At 55.2% G+C, this 24,658-nt stretch overlaps 1 protein-coding gene across 6 annotated transcripts; it reads right to left on the reverse strand.

Annotated features, from left to right (window-relative positions):
- Nucleotides 1-542: 542 nt before the first annotated feature.
- On the reverse strand, nucleotides 543-24,227 carry NDEL1 (nudE neurodevelopment protein 1 like 1). Of its 6 annotated transcripts, XM_058422902.1 has the most exons (10): nucleotides 19,900-20,504; nucleotides 15,860-15,957; nucleotides 14,373-14,526; nucleotides 13,070-13,218; nucleotides 11,777-11,913; nucleotides 10,246-10,419; nucleotides 9,375-9,466; nucleotides 6,183-6,334; nucleotides 2,769-2,803; nucleotides 543-792 (listed from the first exon to the last, which is right to left on the reverse strand). In XM_058422902.1, the coding sequence occupies exons 2-10, from the start codon at nucleotides 15,943-15,945 to the stop codon at nucleotides 785-787; spliced, it is 987 nt and encodes a 328-aa protein (XP_058278885.1). In that variant the 5' UTR covers nucleotides 15,946-15,957; nucleotides 19,900-20,504; the 3' UTR covers nucleotides 543-784. The 6 variants fall into 6 exon arrangements, with proteins under 6 accessions (XP_058278885.1, XP_039937461.1, XP_039937463.1 ...); XM_040081527.2 differs by lacking the exons at nucleotides 2,769-2,803; nucleotides 19,900-20,504 and adding an exon at nucleotides 24,158-24,227; XM_040081529.2 differs by lacking the exon at nucleotides 2,769-2,803 and having other exon boundaries at nucleotides 19,900-20,503.
- Nucleotides 24,228-24,658: the final 431 nt, after the last annotated feature.

The raw sequence follows: 24,658 nt of genomic DNA on the forward strand, positions 1-24,658 counted from the left end.
CCCGGACACCGCGCCGAGGGCACGGCCCCGAGGGCACGGCCCCGGACACAGCGCCGAGGGCACGGCCCCAGACACAGCGCCGAGGGCACGGCCCCAGACACAGCGCCGAGGGCACGGCCCCGGACACCGCTGCCCACCCCTGCGGCAGGGCACGAGAACGGCTCAGCCACGCTGGGCCCTGCCCGGGCATCGGGAGGGGCTGGGATGGGCACCCCAGGTGTGCTGCCAGCCCCTCTCCGTCCCTGTCCCCGCGGGGCCCGGCTCTGTGTGTGCCCAGCAGGGATGGAGCTGCCTGGCTCCCAGTGCCAATGGCCCCAGGGCCACCGCTGGCCTCCCCCAGGGCACCTCCAGGAGCTCCGGGAGGGGACAGGGCCAGGGGAGCTGTCAGACCTAAGTGAGAGGAGAGGGAAAGCCAAGGGGGCGAGGCTGGTCTGTGCCCCAGGCACAGCAGGACTCGGTGTCCCCAGAGCAGGACTCGGTGTCCCCAAGCGCAGCAGAGGGTGGCAGCTCGTGGGGCCGGGGCAGAGAACGTCCACTAGAGCGACAGCAGAAAACAAACTGTATTGACAGGACATGGAGGGCCGCGGGCTCGGGGCCTCCCCTCAGGGTTCACGTTCCACCGGGGTGGGAATGGGGAGGAAAATCAGGAGCACTTCTTCTGGAGGCGAGCCGAGAAAAGCATCCGAGTCCAAACTCCCGCGGGCTCATACGCTCAGGGGGAGCATTCCCGGCGCCGAGGACGGTCGGGAGCCCCCCAGGCCGGGGGGGCCTTGGTCAAAGCCGTTCACTGCCCTGGGAACGAGAGACAGCCCCGTTAGGGGAGGAGCGGCCGCGACAGGGCACCGTGCCCCTGCCCGGCACCTCCGAGCCCGACCCGCTCCTCCCTGGAGCCGGGCACGACAGGGGAAAGGGGAAAGGGGAAAGGGGAAAAGGGGAAAGGGGAAAGGGGAAGGGGAAAGGGGGAAAGGGGGAAGGGGGAAGGGGGAAGGGGGGAAGGGGGGAAGGGGAAGGGGGAAGGGGGAAGGGGGAAGGGGAAGGGGGAAGGGGGAAGGGGGAAGGGGGAAGGGGGAAGGGGGAAAGGGGAATGGGGAATGGGGAATGGGGAAAGGGGAAGGGGGAATGGGAAATGGGGAATGGGGAATGGGGAAAGGGGAATGGGGAATGGGGAATGGGGAAAGGGGAAGGGGAAAGGGGGAAGGGGAGGGCAGGGGAGGATAGGGCAGGGCAGGGGAGGGGAGGATAGGATAGGGCAGGGCAGGGGAGGGCCAGACACACCATCACAGCTCTGGCTGCCAGCTCAGTGCCCACCCAGCGCCGCAGCCGGCACGTCCTGGCCGAGGTGACTCCCCAGAGCACCCCCAGAGCCTGAGGCAGTGGGGCCGTGCAGGGTCAGGACATCCCGGGGCCTGTGCCCGTGTCCCCCAGGACACACACACACACACACACACACACACACACACGCTCTGAGGGCTCGGCAGTGGCACAGCTCAGCAGAGCTGTCTCTGTGCCACACCAGCCCCCAAGGGCTGCAGGGAGGGCTCCCAGAGCCCCCCCAGATCCACCGGCTCCCCCTGGCCCTGCCTTCCCCGTGGGCTGGGAGAGCAGCCGCTGGCTCCGGCAGCTTTTCCATCCGTGCTCTGAGCCCCAGGAGTGCTGAGATCCCCCAAAGCAGCCCGGCAATACTCGGGGTGGGGAGAAACCCCAGCCCTGCAGCACCTCCCCAGCTCTGCCTTTCTTCACCCAAGGTGAAGCAGCAGCCTGGATGTGCTGGGCCACAGCAAAAGGCACCAAACTGGGCGAGACTGGGAGCTGGCACTAAGGCTGAGCTCAGGAGGGCTTGCCCAGCCTCGGCTTTCTGGTGGTAGCACGAAAAGGCACCAAAAAAAGGGAGAGAAATCAGCATTACTGCACTGCGAGACAGAATGAAAGGAAAAGAAAATACCTTAAACACAGCAACTGTAAAAAATAACCGACAAAAGGTCCTGCCTAAGCTTCCAGGAGTGAGCTGGGAAAAGCTCTGGAGCTCCAGCTCCAAGGACTTGGGCAGCTCTGGGAGGTGTCCATGTCCAACCACTCTCTGCTCCGATTACTAATTTGGGCTCATTAAACTGCATTTCAGGCTGTATTTGGTACTTGGCACCTCATGCCCAAGACTCCCTCAGCTCTAAGTATCCAACCAGCCCTCAGTGGAAGATTCTCGTGGAGCTGGACAGCCTGGCCTGAAGGGAGCTGGTAAAGCACATCTGGAGACCTGGCACTGCCCCAGCTGTGCTGGGCAGGGACAGTGACGCTGAGCAGGGACACTGCTGTCCCCTCCCTCACTGTCCCCTCCCTGCTCTAGCCCTGGCCATCTCCCAGCCACCCGTGCCCTTGGCTGCTTTCCTGTCAGCCACAACCACACCACTGCACATCAGCAAGTCAAGAGGCACAAAACGCTGAAGGAAAATCCCAACCAGAGGGCAAACCTTCCAAACGAGCTCCATCCATCCCTGCTGTGACCAGTTCAATCGGGAACATGCACTCAGTTTGAAGTATTGAACAGATCAAGAAAGCAAGCAGCACTCGGGCTTACGTTTGCAACAGGTCACAGCAGCAGAGAGAGGCTTATTTCGAGTCAGGAGAAAGAGCAATTGCAGCCCCAGGCTTTGATCAGGGCCATTAGTGTGTGGCACTACCAACTACCTCGTGCAGTTAGCGGAGCCCCCAGAGCTGCCCCAAGGCCCAGGTTACACCACATGCAGCCAATCAGTGCAAATGAATTCATTTACCCATGACCAAGGTGGGGAATATCACCTTCTCACGCCTAGTGGAGAGAAAGGGAAAGTTTATGCACACAAAAACGACATTCCTGAGCACAACCCTTGAGGCAACGGCTGGGGCCAAGCAAAGGTGTTCAAGCAAAGCTCAGCAAACCCGGCTGAGCTCTGCATGGGCAATCCAGCAGAGCACAGAGCACTGCCCCCGAGCCTCCCACAGCTCCCTCTCTGCCAGGACACCTCCAAACCAGGTGGGGCAGGGGCTGAACAGCGGCCCAGATCTCCCAGCCTGGTGCGCTCTGCTCAGGGTAACAGCGCAGACACAGCTCTGGCTGCTGCGTGTCAGCACAGGCACTCACTCCTCACACTCCACTCCAGCTCGTTTCATTGAAACAAAGCCCCAGGGATTCACCAAAAATAACCAAGAACAAACACCAGCCGAGAGGACACTGGCATTCAGGAGCGCAGGAAGGGGAACAAGCACCTCAGGTTGGCTGTCCCAGTGCCAGGGCCCTGCAGAGCCCAGAGCAGCTTTGCTTCCTGGACAAGGCTGGACGGACATTAACAACCAATTAACAATAATTACAACAGCTAACACAAGTATCCATCCTGAGGACCATCCTCAGGTGCTGCTCTGCCACTCCCTGGCATCTGGACAGAACCTGCATCTTCCTGAAGGGACAAATCTGCAGGAAACTGACCTTACACCAGACACTGCTGAGTTTTCAACGAGCAGGCAAACCCTGACTCCTGTGCTGCAGCCAAGCTTCGGTGCATGCCCTGCTGTGCTCCAGGCCCCCCCTAAAGCTGCCCTGTTCCCCTCTGAGCAGAGAGCAGGGCCTTGGCAAGAGCTGGAAACACCCCAAATATTTCAACCACTGAAATGGCAGGAGGAAAGCAGAAGAGCTGTAATGATGGGGCTGAGTTATCTCTGAGCCAACCCCACCAGTCAGGCACCAGCTGCTCCTGGCTGCAGACTGGAGCAGGGTCACACTCCCACCTGGAGCAGGGTCACACTCACACCTGGAGCAGGGTCACACTCACACCTGAGCAGGGTCACACTCCCACCTGGAGCAGGGTCACACTCCCACCTGGAGCAGGCTCACACTCACACCTGATCAGGGCACACTCACACCTGGAGCAGGGTCACATTCACACCTGGAGCAGGGTCACACTCACACCTGGAGCAGGGTCACACTCACACCTGGAGCAGGGTCACACTCACACCTGGAGCAGGGTCACACTCACACCTGGGTCAGGGTCACACTCACACCTGGAGCAGGCTCACACTCACACCCGGCTCAGGGTCACACTCGCACCTGATCAGGGTCACACTCACACCTGGAGCAGGCTCACACTCACACCTGAGCAGGGTCACACTCACACCTGGGTCAGGGTCACACTCACACCTGGAGCAGGCTCACACTCACACCTGAGCAGGGTCACACTCACACCTGAGCAGGGTCACACTCACACCTGGAGCAGGCTCACACTCACACCTGAGCAGGGTCACACTCACACCTGAGCAGGGTCACACTCACACCTGATCAGGGTCACACTCACACCTGAGCAGGGTCACACTCACACCTGAGCAGGGTCACACTCACACCTGGAGCAGGCTCACACTCACACCTGAGCAGGGTCACACTCACACCTGGAGCAGGCCCACACTCACACCCGGCTCAGGGTCACACTCACACCTGGAGCAGGGTCACACTCACACCTGGAGCAGGGTCACACTCGCACCTGGAGCAGGGTCACACTCACACCTGATCAGGGTCACACTCACACCTGAGCAGGGTCACACTCACACCTGAGCAGGGTCACACTCACACCTGAGCAGGGTCACACTCACACCTGGAGCAGGGTCACACTCACACCTGGAGCAGGGTCACACTCACACCTGGAGCAGGCCCACACTCACACCTGGAGCAGGGTCACACTCACACTCACCACTGCCCCAGCACAGCCACCACGGGCTGTCCTGGGCTGGGGCCAGCTCCCAGTGCAGCTGCCAGGGCTGAGCCAGGCTTTCCTCAGCAGCCCTGGAGCACAGCACGGGCACTGGGAGCACCCCCTGGCACAGGGCAGGGAGCAGGAGGGGCTCAAGGGACAGCACAGGGGGGTACAAGGACAAGGACAGCGCAGCGGGACCGTGCAGCATCCCTGGCAATTCACAGATCAGCACATGAACCACCTGCAGCCCTTTTCCTGCCCACTAACACCCCCAGCTCTGCTGCAGCATTTCCTTCCAGGCTTTTCAAGCCTCCCTCAGCCCCAGCCTGCTCCTCCCTCCAGGCAACCAGCTCAGCTAAGGAGTGTGATGGCAATCTGCATAATTAAAAGTGATCCCCCACCCCACGGAGCAATCAGCTTATTTGTCACACCACGCCTCAATATAGCCCCGCTGCCTGCCAGGGGCTGCCATAATCCCTCCCCAGCACTCCCCTGCTCCCTGCAGCTGCAGGAGCACTGCTGGGGGATGCAGAGCCCCCTGTGCCCTGCAGCACACACCGCCCAAAAGGCTGATTGGAACGCGACTTTAAGGCTCTGAACTCTTCCCTTCCAAAAGCAGCCAACACCAGCGGCTCCAGAAGCTCTCAGTGCCAGATTTTAAGGCACAGCTCTTGCCCTGCTCCCCACACAGCCCCACCGAGGATGAATGTGGGAAGCTCAGCCGGCTGCTCTGGCACTTCCAGGCTGGAAACAGCTCCTCTCATTCCCTGAAATAAACGCAGGATGGAGGAAGCGCTTGAGTATCAGCATCACACGGCGCTGATGACACGAGGGGAGCACGGAGGGTGTCTGCCCGCAGCACCCCTGGAGAACTCGGTGCTTTCCACCCCTGCACACCCACAGGGCCCTGTGCTGTGGGGAGCTGGGGAAAACTCTCCTACAGACGCATTCCCCCCGTCCCGGAGGGAGCTCTGAGCACGGCACACAGCGGGGTCCTCGCTCCCAGGAAAGCAGGCTGGCTCACAGCAGGGAGGAGCCACAATTCCACCACCAACGCTCCATCCCTCCCCTCCCGGAGGGGGTGTGAGCACCCAGGATCCCCTCCCTCCCAGGGAACACCCCTGCCCGCTCTCAGCGGCTGCAGGGAATCTCCAGGTGTGGCTCTGTGCTTCCCCAGAGCACACCCGCAGCCTGGGCAGCCCCTCCTCTGCTCCTGAGGAGCTCTCAGAGGGCACGGGGGCTGAGCTGAGATGCTCCCCTCGCTGCCTGGGCTTGGTGACAGCTACCGAGAGATGGGGCAGGACTGGCACTGCCACCCCCCTCACCTGCTTTTCCCTGTGCTTCCCAGACACCCCCCGCACACCCTGCCCTTTCTCCTACAGGCTGGGAGCTGCGGTGGGCTGAGGACAAACAAGGCCTGAGAGGTGCCCCCAGTGTCCCTCCCCGAGGGCAGAGCTGTGCCCGGCTCACCCCTTGTCGAAGAAGGACGTGTGCCCTGGGTGTGGGTACTTTGTGCTGCTGCTGCTCATCACGGCGCCGCTGACGTTCCCTGAAATGTAGGATTTCCGCGATGCCTGGTCCTTCGCAAAATTCCTGCAAGCAGCTAATTTGGATTCTAAGGCCTGCGAAGGGAGAGGGGGGAAAAAAAAATAGTGTTAAGAAAGTAATAATTAAGAGGAAGCATTTTGCTGCTCGTGAGCCCGAGATTGCCAGGATCAGGACTGCAGCGTGATCACCCTTGGCAAAAAAACGGGAACAAAGCTGTCATTTCCTCTGTCACCCCACCACAAAGGAAACACACAGCCGCTGATGCAGACTGCCAGACATTACTCAGCTCCACGAGGGCTCGGATTCTAGAACAGATGAACTCTGAAATAATTACCCCAGATAAGGAAGCCAAATCCTAGCAGAAGTTACCCAAACTTCTTGCTTCAGCAGCTGCCTTGAGCTGATCAGAACACTGAGAGCCTAAAGCAGAATCCTCAAGTTATGAGAAGAACCGTGCATTTGGAAAGTTGGGGTTTTTTCACCAGGACAATTCCTCCTGGAATGTCTTCCTTCATCTTGGCTTGCAAAATAAAGTCAATTTCTAAAGCTTCACTGCCACCCTTCCAAACAGGCCTGGTGAGGCTTTTTTCCTCTACGTGAAGTGACAGTGACTCCTGGAAGGAGGAGCAACATCCTGATTCTCTCCTTTACTCCAGAACATCACCTGCCCTTTCTGCAACCATCAGGGGCTGGATATCCACCTGATCCTGAATATCCATGTGGTGTGGATCCACCTGATCCTGAATATCCACGTGGTGTGGATCCGCTTTATCCTTAATATTCACGTGGTGTGGATCCACCTCATCCTAAATATCCACATGGTGTGGATCCACCTGATCCCAAATATCCATGTGGTGTGGATCCACCTGATCCTGAATATCCACGTGGTGTGGATCCACCTGATCCTGAATATCCATGTGGTGTGGATCCACCTGATCCTGAATATCCACGTGGTGTGGATCCACCTGATCCTGAATATCCACATGGTGTGGAACCACCTCATCCTGAATATCCACATGGTGTGGATCCACCTCATCCTGAATATCCACATGGTGTGGATCCACCTCATCCTGAATATCCACGTGGTGTGGAACCACCTGATCCCGAATATCCACGTGGTGTGGATCCACCTGATCCCAAATATTCACGTGGTGTGGATCCGCTTTATCCTTAATATTCACGTGGTGTGGATCCACCTCATCCTAAATATCCACGTGGTGTGGATCCACCTGATCCTGAATATCCACGTGGTGTGGATCCACCTGATCCTGAATATCCACGTGGTGTGGATCCACCTGATCCCGAATATCCACGTGGTGTGGATCCACCTGATCCCGAATATCCACGTGGTGTGGATCCACCTGATCCCGAATATCCACGTGGTGTGGATCCACCTGATCCCAAATATCCACGTGGTGTGGATCCACCTGATCCTGAATATCCACATGGTGTGGATGCACTTTATCCTTAATATCCACGTGGTGTGGATCCACCTGATCCCGAATATCCACGTGGTGTGGATCCACCTGATCCTGAATATCCACGTGGTGTGGATCCACCTGATCCCAAATATCCACGTGGTGTGGATCCACCTGATCCTGAATATCCACGTGGTGTGGATCCACCTGATCCCAAATATCCACGTGGTGTGGATCCACCTGATCCTGAATATCCATGTGGTGTGGATCCACCTGATCCCGAATATCCACGTGGTGTGGATCCACCTGATCCCAAATATCCACGTGTTGTGGATCCACCTGATCCCGAATATCCACGTGGTGTGGCAGGAAGTCCTTACTCATTACAGCCCCCTGGTCACAGGGGCGTTCAGAACACTGCACATGCCTGCACTGCAAACTGAAATTCATCTCCCCCCTGGGGGGTTTGCTCCTGTTCTGCACAGAATATTCCACTGATGTGCTGCCACAGCTACGTGAACCCTGTGCAGACCCCAGGAATCCGTGGGAGCTCATCCAGGGCCGATGGACTGTACAGGCAGCTGTGGGTAGCTCGGGGTGTCACAGATCATCCCCTGGCCCGGGCAGTGTGCTCCGAGCCAAGGACTCCCCGTCCAAGCTGCAGGCAGGGGAGCAGGGAGTGCAAAGCCCGGGATGAGGCACAGCCAAACCCCAGAGAACCTGAGCACCCCCTGATTGTTCCTAGGGCAGTGCATGGGCTGCAGCCCCGGCTCAGCGGCCCAGCTGCGAGCAGCTCGCTTGTTTGGCATTTCCTGTCCTTGCAGAGTAATCACATGGGATTGGCACTAAGCTCCCTAAATCCCCCGCAGACTCTTCCTCACAATGATCCCCTTTTAAACGTGTCACTGCTAACCCCGAGCTGTCCTGCTGCCCTTTCAGACCGAGGCTGAGCTCGCTGCCTCCAAATGGGAGCAGCCAGGCGATTTCTCACCTCCAGCTTTGCTAAAACAACTGTCTGTACTGCAGCTCCTGCCAGGCTCAGCGTGGTGACACAGGCACAGCCACAGCTGCCCTGAGCTCCACTCACACACAAACCACCAAGGCTCATCCACAAGCTGCTGGGAGCTCAAAAGTCATTTCTTCTTCCAAGAGGAAAGCCTGGGTCCTGAACAACACCGCAGCAGATGTTTAAAGAGCTTCTTGCCTGCTCACAGTGTAATCCCTTTAAAGGCTCATGCATTTCACTTCCCCACCAACCACAGATGGGAGCATTTGGCTTTCTCCTCGTTTGTTTTCTCACTTTCTTACCGAAGGTTTCCAGGCTGGTTTTTCTTTCAGTATCTGTGGCAGATCTCCATGGGAGAGGAGCTCTCCCACCAGGAGACCCTGGCAGGGTGATCCCAGCTCCTCCCTCACACAGGGCCAGCTGCAGGCCCAGTTAAGGCCAGAACAAGTTGACAGTGTCTAACTCAGCACTTGAAAAAATTTTTATTCCAAATATGAAACCTGTCACCCCAAACTGGATCAGAACCATAGGATCAGGCTTTAAAAATCAAAAGAATATAAATAAAAAATGCATTATCGAGTACCAAGCAGCGACTGTGGATGACTTGGCGGCTCCAGCACGGGCCAAGGCTGTGCTGTGACAGCACAGGGACAGGAGCCCCAGGGAGAGCCCAGAGCTCAGAGCACTCACCCCCACTTTCCGCAGCAGATCTCCCACAATGTTGAGCGCAGATATTCGAGCTGAAGGAGTCAGTGGACTGGTACCAAACCCATTTGGTATAGCTGCAAACACAGACACATCTCAGTACTTCACTCCTCCACAGTTCGGCTTTTGAAAAAATTTAAATGAAACAGCTTCTACATTAAAAAAAAAAAACCCAAATATATCTACAACCCTGCTGCAGACATTTCATACAATTACCCACAGTAACTGCAGGATCACTAGCCAGGGAAAATTATGATAAAGCTTAATTCCTGCCCACTGCCCTGGTTCCCATTAGCCCCCAAAGCAGAGTTCATGCACTCTCCATCTGCGAGGCCACTGACTGCAATCCATCTAATCCAGCCAGAGCTCCCTCTGCAACCCACTCTTCCTCTCTAAAAAATCAAGTATTAATCCCTGGGACTGTCCAGAGCCTTCCAGATGGGAAAGGGAAACAGAGGAAGGGGTGTTTTCCTCATGGAGGAAACAGGAGCCCTGAGAAGTCAGTGTGGTAACAGAGACTCCAAATTCCTGACCATGCTCACCGGCCACTGCCGCTGCGTATTTGAGCAGAATTGATCAAGGTTTGATCATCTGAGCAGAATGATCAGCCCCTGCACTTCCCTGCATTCCTAAATATCTTCAGGGCTCTGCAGCAGGCACCCCCTGCAGAGTGCAGAGCCCCCAAAGGCAATGTCTGAGCTTCACTGTCCTTTTCCCATGCTATTTACTCCTGAAATGCACCTGGTGCTCCCCTGGGATTCAAACACGCCTCATGGAAGTGTGTGAGATCCACGTTCCCACATCCCCCTTGGGCTCCCTAAGGAGCACAGCCAGGCCCCATTCCTTTGGGTGATACCTTTTGGGGAAGGAAAACTATTTTCTGATCCTTTTCCAACGGGTGTAGCTGGCAAGGAGAGCGAGGCCTGGACAGCTGAATCCATCTTCTCACAGTCCAGAGTGGGGGAGCTGGGTGCTGATTTCCGAGTCACCTCCTGCTGCCTTTCCCTCACAGCCAGCTCCTGCCGTAGGTCTGAGGGTTGAGAGAAGGCAAAAACCCCACAAAATCCCATTTCAGTGATTGATTCTCTCACCAACACTCTCTCTGTTCATTTGGGAGGGGCAGCAGGGGACACTTCCCAAGAATCCTGCTGCTGCTTCCTCCAGCAGCGGGGACACCCTCAGAGCAGCCCCATTCCATCCCATCCCGGACAGGAGGGAGCAAACAGCCCTCCCTGCCTGCCCCACACAGCTCCCTGGCATGGGGACAGCTGATTTCCCTCAGGATTCCTCCCCATTTGCAGTGTGAGCCCCCCGTTACCGAAACCGCTGGTGCTGAGCCCAGCTCCTGCTCACACACAGCTGGGAAAAGCAGAGCAATGCTCTGTTCTGTGTTTCCCCTTCCCTGCATTCCCCTCCCAATTCATCATCCACACACGCCAAAGGCAGTGCAAGGCTTGCCTCCAGTTTCCTGGTGCCCTGACAAGTGCGAGAGCAGACTGGAGGCCAGTCCAAAGGACAGGGCATTAGAAAAGCCTGGTTTTATTCTCACCTCCTCCCCAGACTTATCTCTACCTCGTCCCTTCCCTTTCCACAGCTTCTGGAAATTTCCCCATCCAGCACAGCCCTGCCATGGATCTCTCAGATCCTCATTACAAGTGAGCTGTTCCTTTTTGGGCAGAGCAACTTCATTTCCACAGACCCTGCACGTCACAGCTTCTAAGGTGTAACAAACACCTGGAACTGATTTCAGGTAAAACAGCAGAGCTGAACTGAAAATCTGCCTGGGCTCCCAGCAGAGGAACCGAGGCTGTTCAATCAGAAACGTCACATCTGACTTGGACAGTTCTTTTAGAGGCTACTGCTCCTGCTCGCTGCCAGGGGGAATAACTCACAAATGCTAAAAGTGTCCAAATGACTCATCTAAGAAACAACATGTCTGTTTTGCTGATTGTTCCACTGTTCTAGAAAACAGCCCCCTGGGTTTTGCTGGTTTTTCCAGTTTTATTGCAACTTTAAGGCAATTTCCAAGGGGCTTAGAAGGAACACAGGAGAGATTTTTTTTAAGAGTTACTTTATCATTTATCCAGCATTTCCCTGTCATTTTGTGTGCTTATAAACCCACAGCAAGAGGAACTTTTGAAGCAACGTCCTCAATTCGCTTATATCCGTGCAACAGAGTATTTTTGTGTTAAAAAACCTGAATTCATCTACTATTAATTCTGCCCTAAATGAGGAAATTTTTGTCTTCAGCTACACTGGACATACAAAGCATCCAGCTCAAGTCTCATCATGTGAGGCTTTCTAGAAACATCAGCTTTGCTTGCTGCACATCTCTTTGAGCAAACCAAGCCTGCACCAGGACCCAGAACCAACCAGACCAGCCATACCTCTTGCTTCATCCTTTAATCTCTGTACAGAGACCAGCAATGACTCCTTGTCATCCAGTTCGCTTTCTAAAAATGCATTTCTCTCAATAGCTTGGTTCAGCCTTTGTTCAAAGTCTTCCAATGAAACTATTGTTGCCCTAGAAACAAAATCCAGAATATTAGGTTCTTCAGCTCAGCCAGCATAAAAGCTCATTCAAAAGCATAACAGAAGGAAAATGTTAGCAGGGCTATGTTCGAGGTAAGCATCTGAAAGCCACGGAAATGCTTCTCAGAAAGGAGAAATCAGCTGCAGAGGAGCAGGGAGAAAAGATGAGGGGAACACGATCTGACTCTCAGAGATGGACCAAAGATGTGGGAAAGAGCCAGCCCAGAGCAGCCAGCTCCTTTTTCCCCAGGCCATGCTCCAAAGCTATGCACTGATCAGTGCCCCAGCTCCAAATCTGGGCATTGATCAGTGCCCCAGCTCCAAATCTGGGCACTGATCAGTGCCCCAGCTCCAAATCTGGGCACTGATCAGTGCCCCAGCTCCAAAACTGCACTGATCAGTGCCCCAGCTCCAAATCTGGGCACTGATCAGTGCCCCAGCTCCGGTGGGGCCAGGCTCCCAGGGCTCTGCACAGGCACAGCCCAGCCAAGGTGGCAGCAGAGCACTGGGACATTACCTCAGACCCAAATCCTCCCCAAATCAGTGTCAAAAGTCAGTCATGAGCTTAAGAGCCTTGTGCAAACAGGGCCTCAGCTCTCAGATCTTTTTTTCCCAGCTAGCCAGAGGCTCTTTCCTGCTCTCCCTGAATCAGTGGCAGAATTCCCACTCAGCAGAAGGGAAGCAGGACCTCCTCCCAAGCCGGGCGTTCCCTGCCCATTCCAGGCTCTTGGAAAGGGCAGGATTGTCGCCTCCAGCTGTTCTGCAAGGGACCAGGAGACTCCTCTGGCCTGTTTGATTTAACAGGGACTATGGAAAGCAGCAGCTTCTGACTTCAAAGGGGCTCTGAGGCAGCGGCACCACAAACATCAGTCACTGAGCTGGGGGTACAAGGGCACTGCAGTGGCCTGGCTGGCTCTGGGCTTGTTCCTCACAAGGCACCCTGTCCCACTGCCCCTCCTGCTGCAACAGGAACCAGCTGCTGACGAGGGACAACTGCACTGGTCAAACAATCCAAACTCCTGGGGCTGTTTGGGGCTCTTCTGATTGCTGTTTTCCCTTTAAGGAACAATGAAATGCTGGAGCTGAGCAGCAAAGGAAAGATCTCTGTGGCGCAAACTTGGAGGGAAGAGGAGGTTTGCAGCCTTCACCTCTTTGCACGTTCCAGGTCATCGTTGGCCTGCTCCAGCTCCCTCACATATTTGTGCAGCTGATCCTTGATGGCCCTTGTCTGGCTCAGGTCATCCTCCAACAACGACACCTGCTTGTAACTCTGGGCGTACTGGTGCTCCAGCTTCTCCTGAAACAAGGGACAGGGAGATAAACATCAGCTGCTGGCGCTGGCCAAGCCATCGGCACGAAGAGGGCACAAAAAGTATCACTGTCTGCGCAGAATGCTGGCTTGGGAGCGCTGCTAATTCAGAGCAGAAACCGGAGAGGGAGAAGGAACACGCTGTGAATATCAGAGCTGGCCACGGTACCAAATCCCATCCCATGGCACAGCTGCCTCTCAGGGATGCATCCCTGCATCTGCTCCCACAGCCTGCACTGACAGCTGCTCCAGGAGGGCAGAGAGAAACGCAACTGCACCGCCTCCCCTCTGTGCTCCTGCCTCGGCAGCACCCACCCTGAGAGCAGGAACTCTCTGATGAGTCCATCAGCAAAATGGGGCCACTGAAATCTGCCACGAAACCTCCAGGCCCACAGAGCCACCCTCAAAGACTGCAGAGCTCACTGCCAAACACCCTCTGAGGGCACTGGCAGGGAGAAGCTCATGAAACACATCCTGAGCCCGCAGTACAGCTGGGACTGGAGACACAAAGTGATCCCACAAACCCTCCTTCCACTGAGGGAATTTCTAACCTCTGTCTTCACCAAATAGGCCAAGACTGCCCCAAATGATGCTTTTTCAAGATTTCAAGAACTTGTTAAGACAGAGGCATCGATTCAGAGCTACCTTCTGCAGATCCTTGAGCAATTCCTGGCTCCACAGACACAGCTGTGCATGGACCTGGAGACTCCCTGAAAGATGTGCACAAATCCCCCAGTTTCTGGCTTCTTTGGGGTCTCATAAAAGCAAGGAGACCCCGAGGGCAGCAGGACTGGTTTGCAAAGCAAGGTGACAGGGCAGAGGCCTGACAACACCCCTGTGTTGTGCCCTGTTGCTATGCTGACGTTCCCTGTGGAACAAATAAAGCTCCTCCTTGGCACGGCCTCGGGAATTCAAACCAGAACAAACTCCAGGACCGAGTTTCATGACGTGAACAAGAAAAATTCTGCCACAAACGTCCCTGGCCTTATTTGGGGTACATGCCGCGCTTCAGTGTGGCTCTTAAGCAGACAACTCCTTTTTAATTTGGATATTCGGTGCCCAGGAGCAGCCCAGATGATCCAAAATGAGATCCAAGACGAAGCTGAAAGGAAAATCAACACTACCACAGGAAAAAACCCTACCTTTAATGTTTCCACTTCATATTTCAGTCTTTGGTTATCTGCTTGCAAATCTCTGTTCCTCTGCTCAGCTTGCACTAGCTGTGCCTCCAACTCAGCTTCTAACTCCCTGCTTCCCTCCTGGAATTCAGCCAGCTCTTCACGAGCCTCCTGGAAGCTGCAAGGAGAGGATTTCATCAGTGGGAAAGCCAGCAGCTCCCAAGTTAAAACAAAACCTGCAGCTCTTCTGAAATAAAATGCTGAAAAACGGGAGTTTTAAAGCACTTAAGTGTCATCCATAGACCTCTAAGGGGAAAAAAGGAAAATGGGGAAACAGAGCAATGACATTAAGCTAAGCTATCAAAGGAAATTAATTCTCTTACATCAAACCCAGCAGCCACCTTGAATGCCTGTGTGGAATCAAAGCTATTTGCAGGATTCAGGGGAGCCTGAGAAGCACTTTGTGCTCCATTAGCTTTCACTGCTGGCAGGCTTGATGGAACAGACAATGAATTAAGCAAACATTTAACCAGATTTTGGTCAGAAACCGAAGAGAGAACAACAGTTTCTGCATCTCTGCACCAGCTGGAAAATTAATGTTTGTAAAAATCCTGCAGAGTCAGGAAGGCAGGACATGCCTACCTCATATTGCTGTGAGTTATTAAATACTAGAAGTAGCCACTCCACATACTTTGCTTATTAAATTTGCATCTTTACCTCACCTAATAGCTCAGCCCTGAGAAAACCACCCAGGCTTTAGGGAACAACACATCCAGCGGTGTCTCAGATGGAATTTGTGACACACAGGAACAGCTCAGGGTTCTCCACAGGGACAGGCCCCTCCACATTCCCGACACGTCCCTCCCAAAAAACCCCAAACCAAACCAAAAAAAGCCCCTTGGGCTCTTCAGGCTCGGGAGAGGGATTTAACTCCAAAAAAACCTCAGCCCACCCTCCAGTCCCTCCAGATGCACAGCATTACTCCAGAGAGCAGCTCCTCTTGGCACTTCTGTAACAAAAAGTCCTGTGTCCCCTAAGGGATGCAGACCACTGGCACAGGCAGGACCAGGAGCTATGAAACACTTGAATAAAATGCAGCAGACACCAAATCAGCCACTTTTCATACCAGTAATTCCACTACAAGAAGCTTGAGGGAACAGGAATGATACAAGGCAAGCCCAAAGGTGCCCTTCTTATGATAAAACATGAAGACACCACTTAAGGCAGCACTTTAATTACACAAAGGTGTACATGATCATAAAAAGGCTCTGCTCTTGCTCAAACATGCTCAAAACATAGCCTGCAGTTCTTGGCACGGCGACACTGGGCAAGAAACACCCAGCTCCCACAGAGGTGGGAATTTTAAAGCTGGAAATCCTTTCCTGAGAATTCTCTTCTCACGGGTTTTCTCTAAAGTATCTAATAACCATCTTGGTGTGGCCTCGCAGAGGGGCAGATTAAACAGAGTTCTGATCATTAAGAACCAAACTCAGCTTGCAAATCCACAATACCTTTGCTTGTACTTCAAGGAAAGCTCTTTCCAATAGGCAGTTTCCTCCTTTGGACTCGAAAAAGTAGGGATTTCTTCACTGTCCATGATCAACACGGCCTGCAGGACACCAGCACAGGAATACAGTCAGGACAAACCCAGGCAGATCAGCCCCAAAACCTCTGCTCAACCCTGGGCTTCCCAGCCAGGGCACCAGCACTTGGCACCCACCCCCAGGATGCTCAGAGCCCCTCCCAGGGCTCACCCAGACCTGCCCCAACGAGCCCCAGGATCTCACCCAGCCTCTGGAAGTGCTTGTGGAGCAGCCTGAACCGAGTTCTGGCTGCATTTTGTACCTGCCACCGAAACTCCAGCTGGTGTCACAAGCCCACTCAGGACCGCAGGTGGTGACGCACTGAAATTTACAGCTCTCAGTTTCCACTTCATTCAAGGTTTTTAAGAGATTTTGCCTCCTGCCACCACACAGTGACTGCAGCACAGCTGCTTTTAGAGCTGCAAAGGTGAGCACTGAAGGAGGATGGACACCCCAGGTGAGGTAACCACAAACAGCTCTGTGCGGAGATCAAAACTCAAATTATTCCTCCTGCAGCAAGTCCTGGCTAAGTCCTGCTTGTGTCACAGGCAGGTAACAGCAATTACCCACGCAGTGCTGCTGCCTCAGACAGACACAAGGAAGGTCAGCCTCTCCCACAAACGACACCAGCACGTCACAGAGGAGTGTTCCCAGCCTGGAGGTGCTCAGAGGAGAAGATTCCCACACCAAGGCCCTGGTGAGCTGCTCTCCATGAGGATCCTCCTTTCTTGGAGCTCCCCAGGCTATCAGGAAACACAACCCCACGTACTTTTTGTATGGTTTTATATATGGTCCAGGGGACACGAGACATTAGAGGTCTCAGAGGTGGCGAGGGAGACAGAATGAGGAGCAGGTCCAGGAGGATGCTCAGACCCCAGGCAGGAGATGCAGCATTGCTGAGCGCTCCCCAAGCAATCCCACAGCTCTTCAAGGCTTTTGGGTTTTTTCCTCCTCAAAAAGCCAAGCCTCAAATTCTGTCCTTCCCACCCAGAAAAAGGATGGGGTGAACCCAACCTCCCCTGTGCTCCAAGCAGAGGCTCTGAACAACACTGATCAGAAGAGCTGACCTAAAAGTCGTGCCTTTCACACTCCAAGAGCATCACTTCTCAGCCAGCTCTGTCCCTTCAGGCTAAAATTGTCACGCTAATGTGCTCTGTATCTCAGTGACCCATTTCTGACACCTCAAAGTGGGCCAGAACAATCCCGTGCTTTCGTCAGAGGGCAGCCAGGCCAAACACAGAGAGGCAGAACTGGCACACTGGTTCTCCAGCTGAGCTTGCAGCTGCCACAACCAAGAGCAAATTTATCCAGAGGGTGCCAAGCCCTTCGAAAACACCTCGAATCTCACATGTGTTTATTTAACTCCACAGCTTTACTGCAGAAGCAAACATGTCACGGCTCAGGTCTTCACACTGCCCAGGAGAACGGATGGTGCTTCCTGCCCTGCCCTGAGAAAATGAGAAGTACCTGTGGAGCCATTCCCATCACCAATTTCAGACAGGATTTTCTTCGGGAGCACTTGCATCAGCCGTTACCAAGGCAGCTCAGTCACTCCACAGGGACAAATCCCAAGCTCTGTGCAGGAGCTGTGGATGTGGAGCTCGGCATTCCTGCCCGAACTGCTGCAGCTCCACGGTGGGAGCAGACACCTGACAAAGCTCAGGTGTGTCCAGCAGCTCCTGGACGGTGATTCCCGCTGCCAGGACAAGGCGCTTGTCAAGCACTGATCCAACCCTTCCATAGATCCCTTCAACCTTTCCCTGAACGGCTCTAGACCAGCAGGGAGCACATTCATCCCAGAATCAATCAGATAAAGCACAACGCAGCCTCAGCTCCCACAGCTCCAGAGGAGCTGAGCTCAAAAGGTGAGGAGCTGAGCTCAAAAGGTGAGCAGCCAAGCCGGCTGTCAGTAAAATTCAGGATGTGGCAAGAAAAAAAGCACCTTACATCATTTCCTAGAAGTGTCTGAGATAAGGCACACGACTCCTTCCTGTCTGCTCACACGGGGCACACCCTTGGAAATCAACACCAAGGGATCCCTGCAAGCACAGCGGCCTGTGAAGAGCAGGAAGGGCTCCCAAGGACAGGAGGGGTGTTTGCTCCCCGCTCCTTGTCCAAACACCTTTTCCTTTCACACACTGGAGGGAGGAGATTCAGCCCAGTGCTGGCCCAGGCCCTGGGCAGGAATTCTTCCTTCCCAACCCATCCAGATCTTCTCCAGCTCTCTCATCCTGCCTTGGTGAGGCGGGGGGCAGGTCATGACTGCCCCTGCTCCGTGTCTCCCACCATCCCTAATGCTATCAGCAGGGATTTGGGATCTGCTGACTGCCCTGCATAAAGCCCTGCTCCCGGTGCCAACGCCAGCATGCACTGCTGAGCTCCAGCACCCATATCCTGCTTTTTGTCCCTTGTATTCCCACGAGGGGCAGGAGAGGGGGTTAGGAGCACACAGACACCCTGCAAACACAGGGCTTTGTGGCCAAAACATCAACCTGGGAGATGCTGGCAGCTTCCAAACCTGCTCCCAGCACACATGTGGCCACGGGAAAATCCTTCACCCCGCCGACCTTCGGCCGTTCCCTCAGAACGACGGCACAAAAACCATGGATTGTGCAAGCAGGGAGCAAATCCCAGGAGTTATCAGGACACAACCAGACAATTCCACACATCTCACGTGTGGGAGAGCGCATGCCCACGGAATACCAAGGGTTTAACAAGAACTGCTTTGCCTCAGCCTGCTGCCTGTTGTCCCGGCCCTGGGAATTCTGTCGGGAGCTGAGAACCAGCACGGCCAGTCCTTCCTATTCAGGGCTTCTCTGCATACGTGGCACTGGCAGAATCCAGCCTTTGACAAGCAACACTGAGCCTTTCAGGGAGCAGACAAGACAATGCAGCGGCGTCTTCCAGGGAAAATGAGAGCAGGCTTAGGCTGCTGCCCACTCAAATTCATTCCGACACAGCTTAGCATTCACACGGTGCCCTGGGAAAACACAGCTCCGTGGGCACAGCTCCAGCTCCAAAGCTGCTCCCAGACAAGAACTACGTTCAGAACACCGGGGCTCCTTTCAAGCCCCCCCGACAAAGTCAGCAGGACAGAGAAACCCTCCGCTGTGAAAAGGAAAGAACTCTTCCACGCTGCAATGACTCTGAAAAAACACAGTGTGGAGGTTAAGAGCTTGTCTAAATCCAGAGGGGTTTGTACAGGATGAATCTGTTTTCCCACCTTGAAAGCATCCTTAAAATGAGAGGAGCAGTATCCTCCGGATATCACGAGAGCCAAAGGTTCAAGAATGCACCACGAGTAACCAAACCAACATGCAGATGGTATTTTTCAAGGAATCTTGCATCCAAGGCCAACCCCAAACCTTTCTGGAGCCACCTTCCAGCCGAGCCACGAAAACACAAACACAGCTTGAAATGTCACACGGTACCTTAAAAAAACCTTCCCGGGCTCTCCATGTGATGGGAGACTGCAGCGAAGCTCGGGATGAAATGTAAGACCAAAACACTCAGCCTGAAATCCAACACGACCTCTCAGCTGGGACCCACCCCTTCCCACAGTGGGGAATCCACTCCTCCCCGCTCTCAAAGTCACTCAGTCCCTCACACGTCACGGCAGGGATGACTTGGAGCACTGCAATTCACCCTGGGTGTACCTGCAGCATTCTCAAGCGGCTGCAGGAAGAATTCCTCCTGATTTTAATTGCCTCCCACTCTCCCATATAAAACCAGCTCACAAATACTGCCTTACATAGAGAATTAATATTATTTGGTCTTCAGGAACAGGTCGTTTTTCCACACATTTTTCAGCTTTCTTCCTCGCAACCCCGCTTGCCCAATATTTCCAGACACCAAACACGAAAAAACAAGCAGAAGCAAAGCCAGGCCACTCAAACAGGACCAACCACAGGGCTGAACTCCCCCAGCTACGCTTGCCTGATCCCCCCTCCCTGCAAGGCACCACTGACCTTTGGAATTAAACAAGCAACCAGCTCAAGTGGGACTTGATCAAGAAGCTCTGCCAAGCTCACACGTGGCCTTCAGCTGTCGAGATAACAACCCACTCTGGCTATCAGAAAACCTCCAAGCGCCTGCTGGCTGCCAGTCCCCCCTTGTCGGGGGCAGTGACGCCGTCACCGAGGGCTGGCACCACAGCAGGACTGTCCACAGCCAGCTCTTCTTCCTCTTCCCCCTCCTTGCTGATTCACAGGCAGAAAAGCAGAAGAAATCTTGTTCCCGTCATTCTTCACCTTCTCAAACCGTCAGGACCAACAGGAAACCTCCAGCTCCTGAAGCTCCGGATTTTTTGCCCCGCAAACCCAATCGAGACTCAAAGCAAGGCGACACGAGCACTTCAGCCAAAACTCAGAGCAAATGTGCGTGGTCTTATCAGAAGGTGGGAAAACAAACAAGCAGAAGCCGTGGATTAGATTTCCCCAATCGATTTGGGCTCGTTCTGCTCACGCTGGAATAGGAGCCGGCGGATTTCCACATGCCTCTGGACGTGTGCCTGCCTCCATCGCCGGGATGAAACTGAACCTCTGGGAAGTGAACCTTCTCCTGCAGTGCTATTTTTGAACTGAACGTTCTCGAGTGAACCACAACAAATGCCTCCTTCTCTCTTACGACAGCAGCACGGGAGCTTTCAGGAAGAGAAGAAAGTCACCGAGCACGGCGTCAGCACAACGCTCCTCGCTCTGCTGCAATAATAAATCCCGCATTTCCAATTTGGGCAGCACGGGAGGCAGGAGATAACCGATTCCTACCTGCAGGAGCCTGCTGCCAAACTCAGAAAAGCCTTTAAGATAAACCAAGCACCACACAGCAAAGCCTTGTTATCTCGACAGCCTCATTAATCAAATATAACATGTCTGTTCTACACCACATGGCCAAGACTCATCTGTCTGGTGAATATTTGATATCCAGTCACAGGAAAACCCTTGAAGAGTGAGCCAGCACTGGGTAACAAGCCTTGAAACCAGCAGAAATGCGCTGATGCAAAAAGCCTCTTCTCAGAAATCAAGCCACGACTACCAAAAGTTTCAGAATTTTGTATTAAAAAACATTTATTGCTTTCACAAACATGGGAAGTTTCAGGCATTTGACCTCTGTTCCTTCCCAAGTAATCACTGAAGTGGCTAAAAAAGAAGAGGCTGGTGCTCCTGCTGCAGGTTCAGTACCTGCAGAGGTGAAGGAAAGGCTCCTGGAGATGTGCCTGTCCCAGAACACTTGGCCTGAGCACGGGGACAGTCTGCTCCCAGCTCCAGGAACACCAGAGGGGTGAACCCACACCCAGAGGAGTAAACAGCAGACTGAGAAGGAAATTCAGGCCCTGGAAAGGATCGGCTTGTCCCTGCCTTGTCCCTGCTCGCTCCTAGGCAGGCTGGTGAGGTGTGACAGGAGCTCTGACCCTCACCCACGCCAGCCTGCCACGGACCTGAACCCCTCTGGGGACCACCCAGCCAGCTCCACCTTCTCCGGCTCCGCCTGCTTTCCCTTTAAACCTTCAGGAATGCTGGGGCATCCCACCCAGCAGCAACGATTTACCTGCGAGGCTGTGGCACACAGAGCCCAGAGCCTGCAGCAGGGACAGCTCCATGCCCCCTGGGCCTCCCTGCCATCCCAGCAATCCAAAGCACCCCGATGACAACATCTCCCGGGAAGGCGCTGGCCAGAGCGTCAGATGCTTCTGGACACCACAGGATGAACAAGGAATTCCAAGGGAAGAGCACCCGGCAAGGATTTCTGCCAAAAGGACTGAATTCTGTTGCTTTTACACCTCTGAAGTTCTACCAGTGCCAGGGGTGGCGAATTGGATTTGAAAAATGCCCCCCAAAATGGCATCACAGAGCAGCCCCCGGCAGAGAGGGGCTCTGCAGCGAGCACTTAACGACAGGAATATCAAAAATAACCCCCCAAACTCTGTGTTTATTGGGAGAAGGAACCAGCACAACCTTCCACTGAGCTGTGGGGACAGAAGAGCCCTCGAGGGACACAACCACATCATGAAAAATCTGCTCTGATGGGTCTGGCTGGCTTTGCCCGGGGGTCAGGGCAGCACAGCAGTGCAGGCAGTCTGCTGAACACACTCCCCAGTTTATCTTGATTATGTTTGTGGTGTCGCAGACATCAAGGGCTGCAAAAACACCATTTCCTTTCTGCAGTCTGACTTTCCTGGCACCTAAAAAAAACCCACTGTAATGGACTGAGGGCATAAACTGTACTTTGTTGCTGTACCTCTTGGCAGCCTGCTGCCAGCAGCGTCTCCAGAGACAAGATTCCTTGTGACACCAAGGTCACAGACATCATCAGTCTCGTGCTTTCTCTCCACTTTCTTATTTTCCTTTCTCTTTGTCCTTCTCCACCAAATGAGGAAATATCTTACGGATATGAAAAAATCTAAAGAGTCAGGGGAAAGGGAAAATGGGGAAAAAATCTAAAGAATCAGGGGAAAGGGGAAAAAAAATCTAAAGAGTCTTCCCCTGAAGAGGAAGGAAAGCAACTCAAACACTGCCTCTGAACACTTCCTTCACTTCTGGGACTTCCAGTGACAAGTGGCATTAAATCTTCTCTGCCCCAAACAATACAGAAATGCACAGGCCAGGTAGGAAACAGGACAAGCAGGGGATCTCTTCCAGGGCAGACCTAACACCATCAACCCCAGATCCACACTATTTACCCACCTCTGCCTCATCCTGCGCAGCTAACTGGCACCATCAACCAGCCTCTGTCTGCGCAGTCACGCTGCAGGCACGGCAAAGTGACATTTAAATACATAAATATAGAAGCACAGAACCATTCAGGTTGGAAAAGACCTCTGAGATCATCAAGTCAACCTCTGACTAATCACCACCTTGTCAACCAGAGCACTGAGTGCCACATCCAGGAGTTTCTTGAGCATCTCCAGGGATGGAGACTCCACCACTTTTCTGGGCAGCCCTGTCCAAAATATCTGAAAGTGTCCCAATCTCTTTTCTGCCTTGGGACAGCTTCTTCCTCTTACAGTTACTGATATCTCTAACAGAACACCAACCTTGGAAAGACCACCAGCTCTCTGCAGTGCCCAGGAATTTTCTTGAGGGGAGGTTGGCAAAAAAAATATATAATGGAAGAAAAAAAAAAAAATCTGAAGTATCCAAGGAACTCTTCTCCATCAGTTTCTTGTGTTTAACCACCTCTGAGTAAAGAAATGCCACAGGCATCCAAAAGTGCCCGGCAGCCCCTGCACTTGTGAGAAGTCAGGAGCGTGGCAGAGGGAGGAGAGAAGCCCTGAGTCACTCCAGCGCAGACTGGGCTGCGGGTGGGAGAGCACAGCTCTCCTCCTGCCGGGAAGGAGAGCGATGTGGATGTGTCGCTGGGAGCCGCTGGCTGCGGGCTGCTCGGGGAATGGCTCTGCTCTGCCGGCAGCAGCGCATCCTCTCCAGCACGTCTGCTGCAATTCGGGTCACGCTCATCACCCGGGCACGTCCATATACAACACAGCAGGGCCGGGAGGGATAACGACCTCGGAGAAGAACCCTGCCTGAATTACTGACAAACACCCAAGGGAGACCACGGCATGGCAGGAAGGACCTGAGATCACCCGTGACCAAACAGCCCCTGTCACCCAGCAGGGCACCGCGCTCCACCGGCCCTTCCCTGAACGTCCCCAGGGAGGATGACTCCACCACCACCTCCCTGCCCATTCCAGCATCCAATCACCAATTCCGGGAGGAATTTCTTCCTAAAACAGACGCTGACTGCGCCGGGCATAGGGATCGATCAGGGATTTGACCAGAACAGGGGCAAACCACGCGCCCAGCTGCCTGCCAGTGACGGGAAAAGGCGCGGGCTGGGGGCCGAGGCGGGCGGAGCGGCGGGCAGGGCCCGGAGCGGCGGGCAGGGCCCGGGGCAGCTCCGAGCCCCGCTGCGGCCGGGCCGGCCCCGCACCCGGCGCGGTCCCGGCGGGGGGAGCCGGTCAGGGCGGCGGCCGAGCGGGGGCCGCGCCGTGACCGACGGCGCCCGCGGCCAATGGGAGGCAGCGGCGCCGCGCCCGCGGCCAATGGCGCGGCTCGGGGGCGGGCCCTGCCCCGTTGTCAGTTCCCGGCCAATCGCGGCGCGCAGCGGGGCCCGCGGCGCCCCCGGCCCCGTCCCCGCCCGCCCCGCGCCCCCCGCCCGCCGCGCCGGGCCCGATCCGCCGGAGCCGCCGCGGGGGCCCCCCGGGCCGGCCCCGGCCCCGCCGCTCACCGGAGCGCATCCCCTGCCACAGCCGCCGCAGCGCGCGCCGCCGGGGCCGCCTCATCCGGGGACTGGGGGGGCGTGGCCGGCGCGTGATGCAAGAGCCGCCGGGGCGGGGGCGCAGTCGCCGAGGGGGGGCGTGACCGGGATGGAGGGGGCGTGGCTTCGGCTGTCCCCCGTGCCGATTCCCCGGTGCCAGTCCCCGGTGCCGATTCCCCGGTGCCGGTCCCCGGTGCCGATTCCCCGGTGCCGATTCCCCGGTGCCGGTCCCCGGTGCCGCCGCTGGTTAGCCTCCCGTTCGCCCCCGGCCCCCGTCCCGCACGGTGAGGGGATCCTTCGTTCGTCCCCATCCCACCGGTCGCCCCCGGGGTGAGGAGGTCCCGCCCTCCTCCCTTTGCGGCCTTCGGGAACTGCCCCCTGCCCGTCCTCCGCCGCTCTGTGCCCGGTGACGCCGGCAGGGGCACACCCAGACACGGGCCCATGGACACATCCCTTGGGGTGCCTGGACAT

Source organism: Hirundo rustica, chromosome 18 (assembly GCF_015227805.2).
Source record: "Hirundo rustica isolate bHirRus1 chromosome 18, bHirRus1.pri.v3, whole genome shotgun sequence".
Lineage (NCBI taxonomy): Eukaryota > Metazoa > Chordata > Aves > Passeriformes > Hirundinidae > Hirundo > Hirundo rustica.

What these genes read in the sequence shown, in the direction of transcription:
- NDEL1 (XM_040081527.2), bottom strand. Translation starts at nt 15,945, where the DNA reads ATGGACAGTGAAGAAATCCCTACTTTTTCGAGTCCAAAGGAGGAAACT. An exon ending in TCCTTGAAGTACAAGCAAAG is followed by an intron (nt 14,527 to 15,859) that starts GTATTGTGGATT and finishes CTCTCCTTGCAG; the next exon opens with CTTCCAGGAGGCTCGTGAAG. An exon ending in ATTAAAGGATGAAGCAAGAG is followed by an intron (nt 10,420 to 11,776) that starts GTATGGCTGGTC and finishes CTCAACCCTCAG; the next exon opens with ACCTACGGCAGGAGCTGGCT.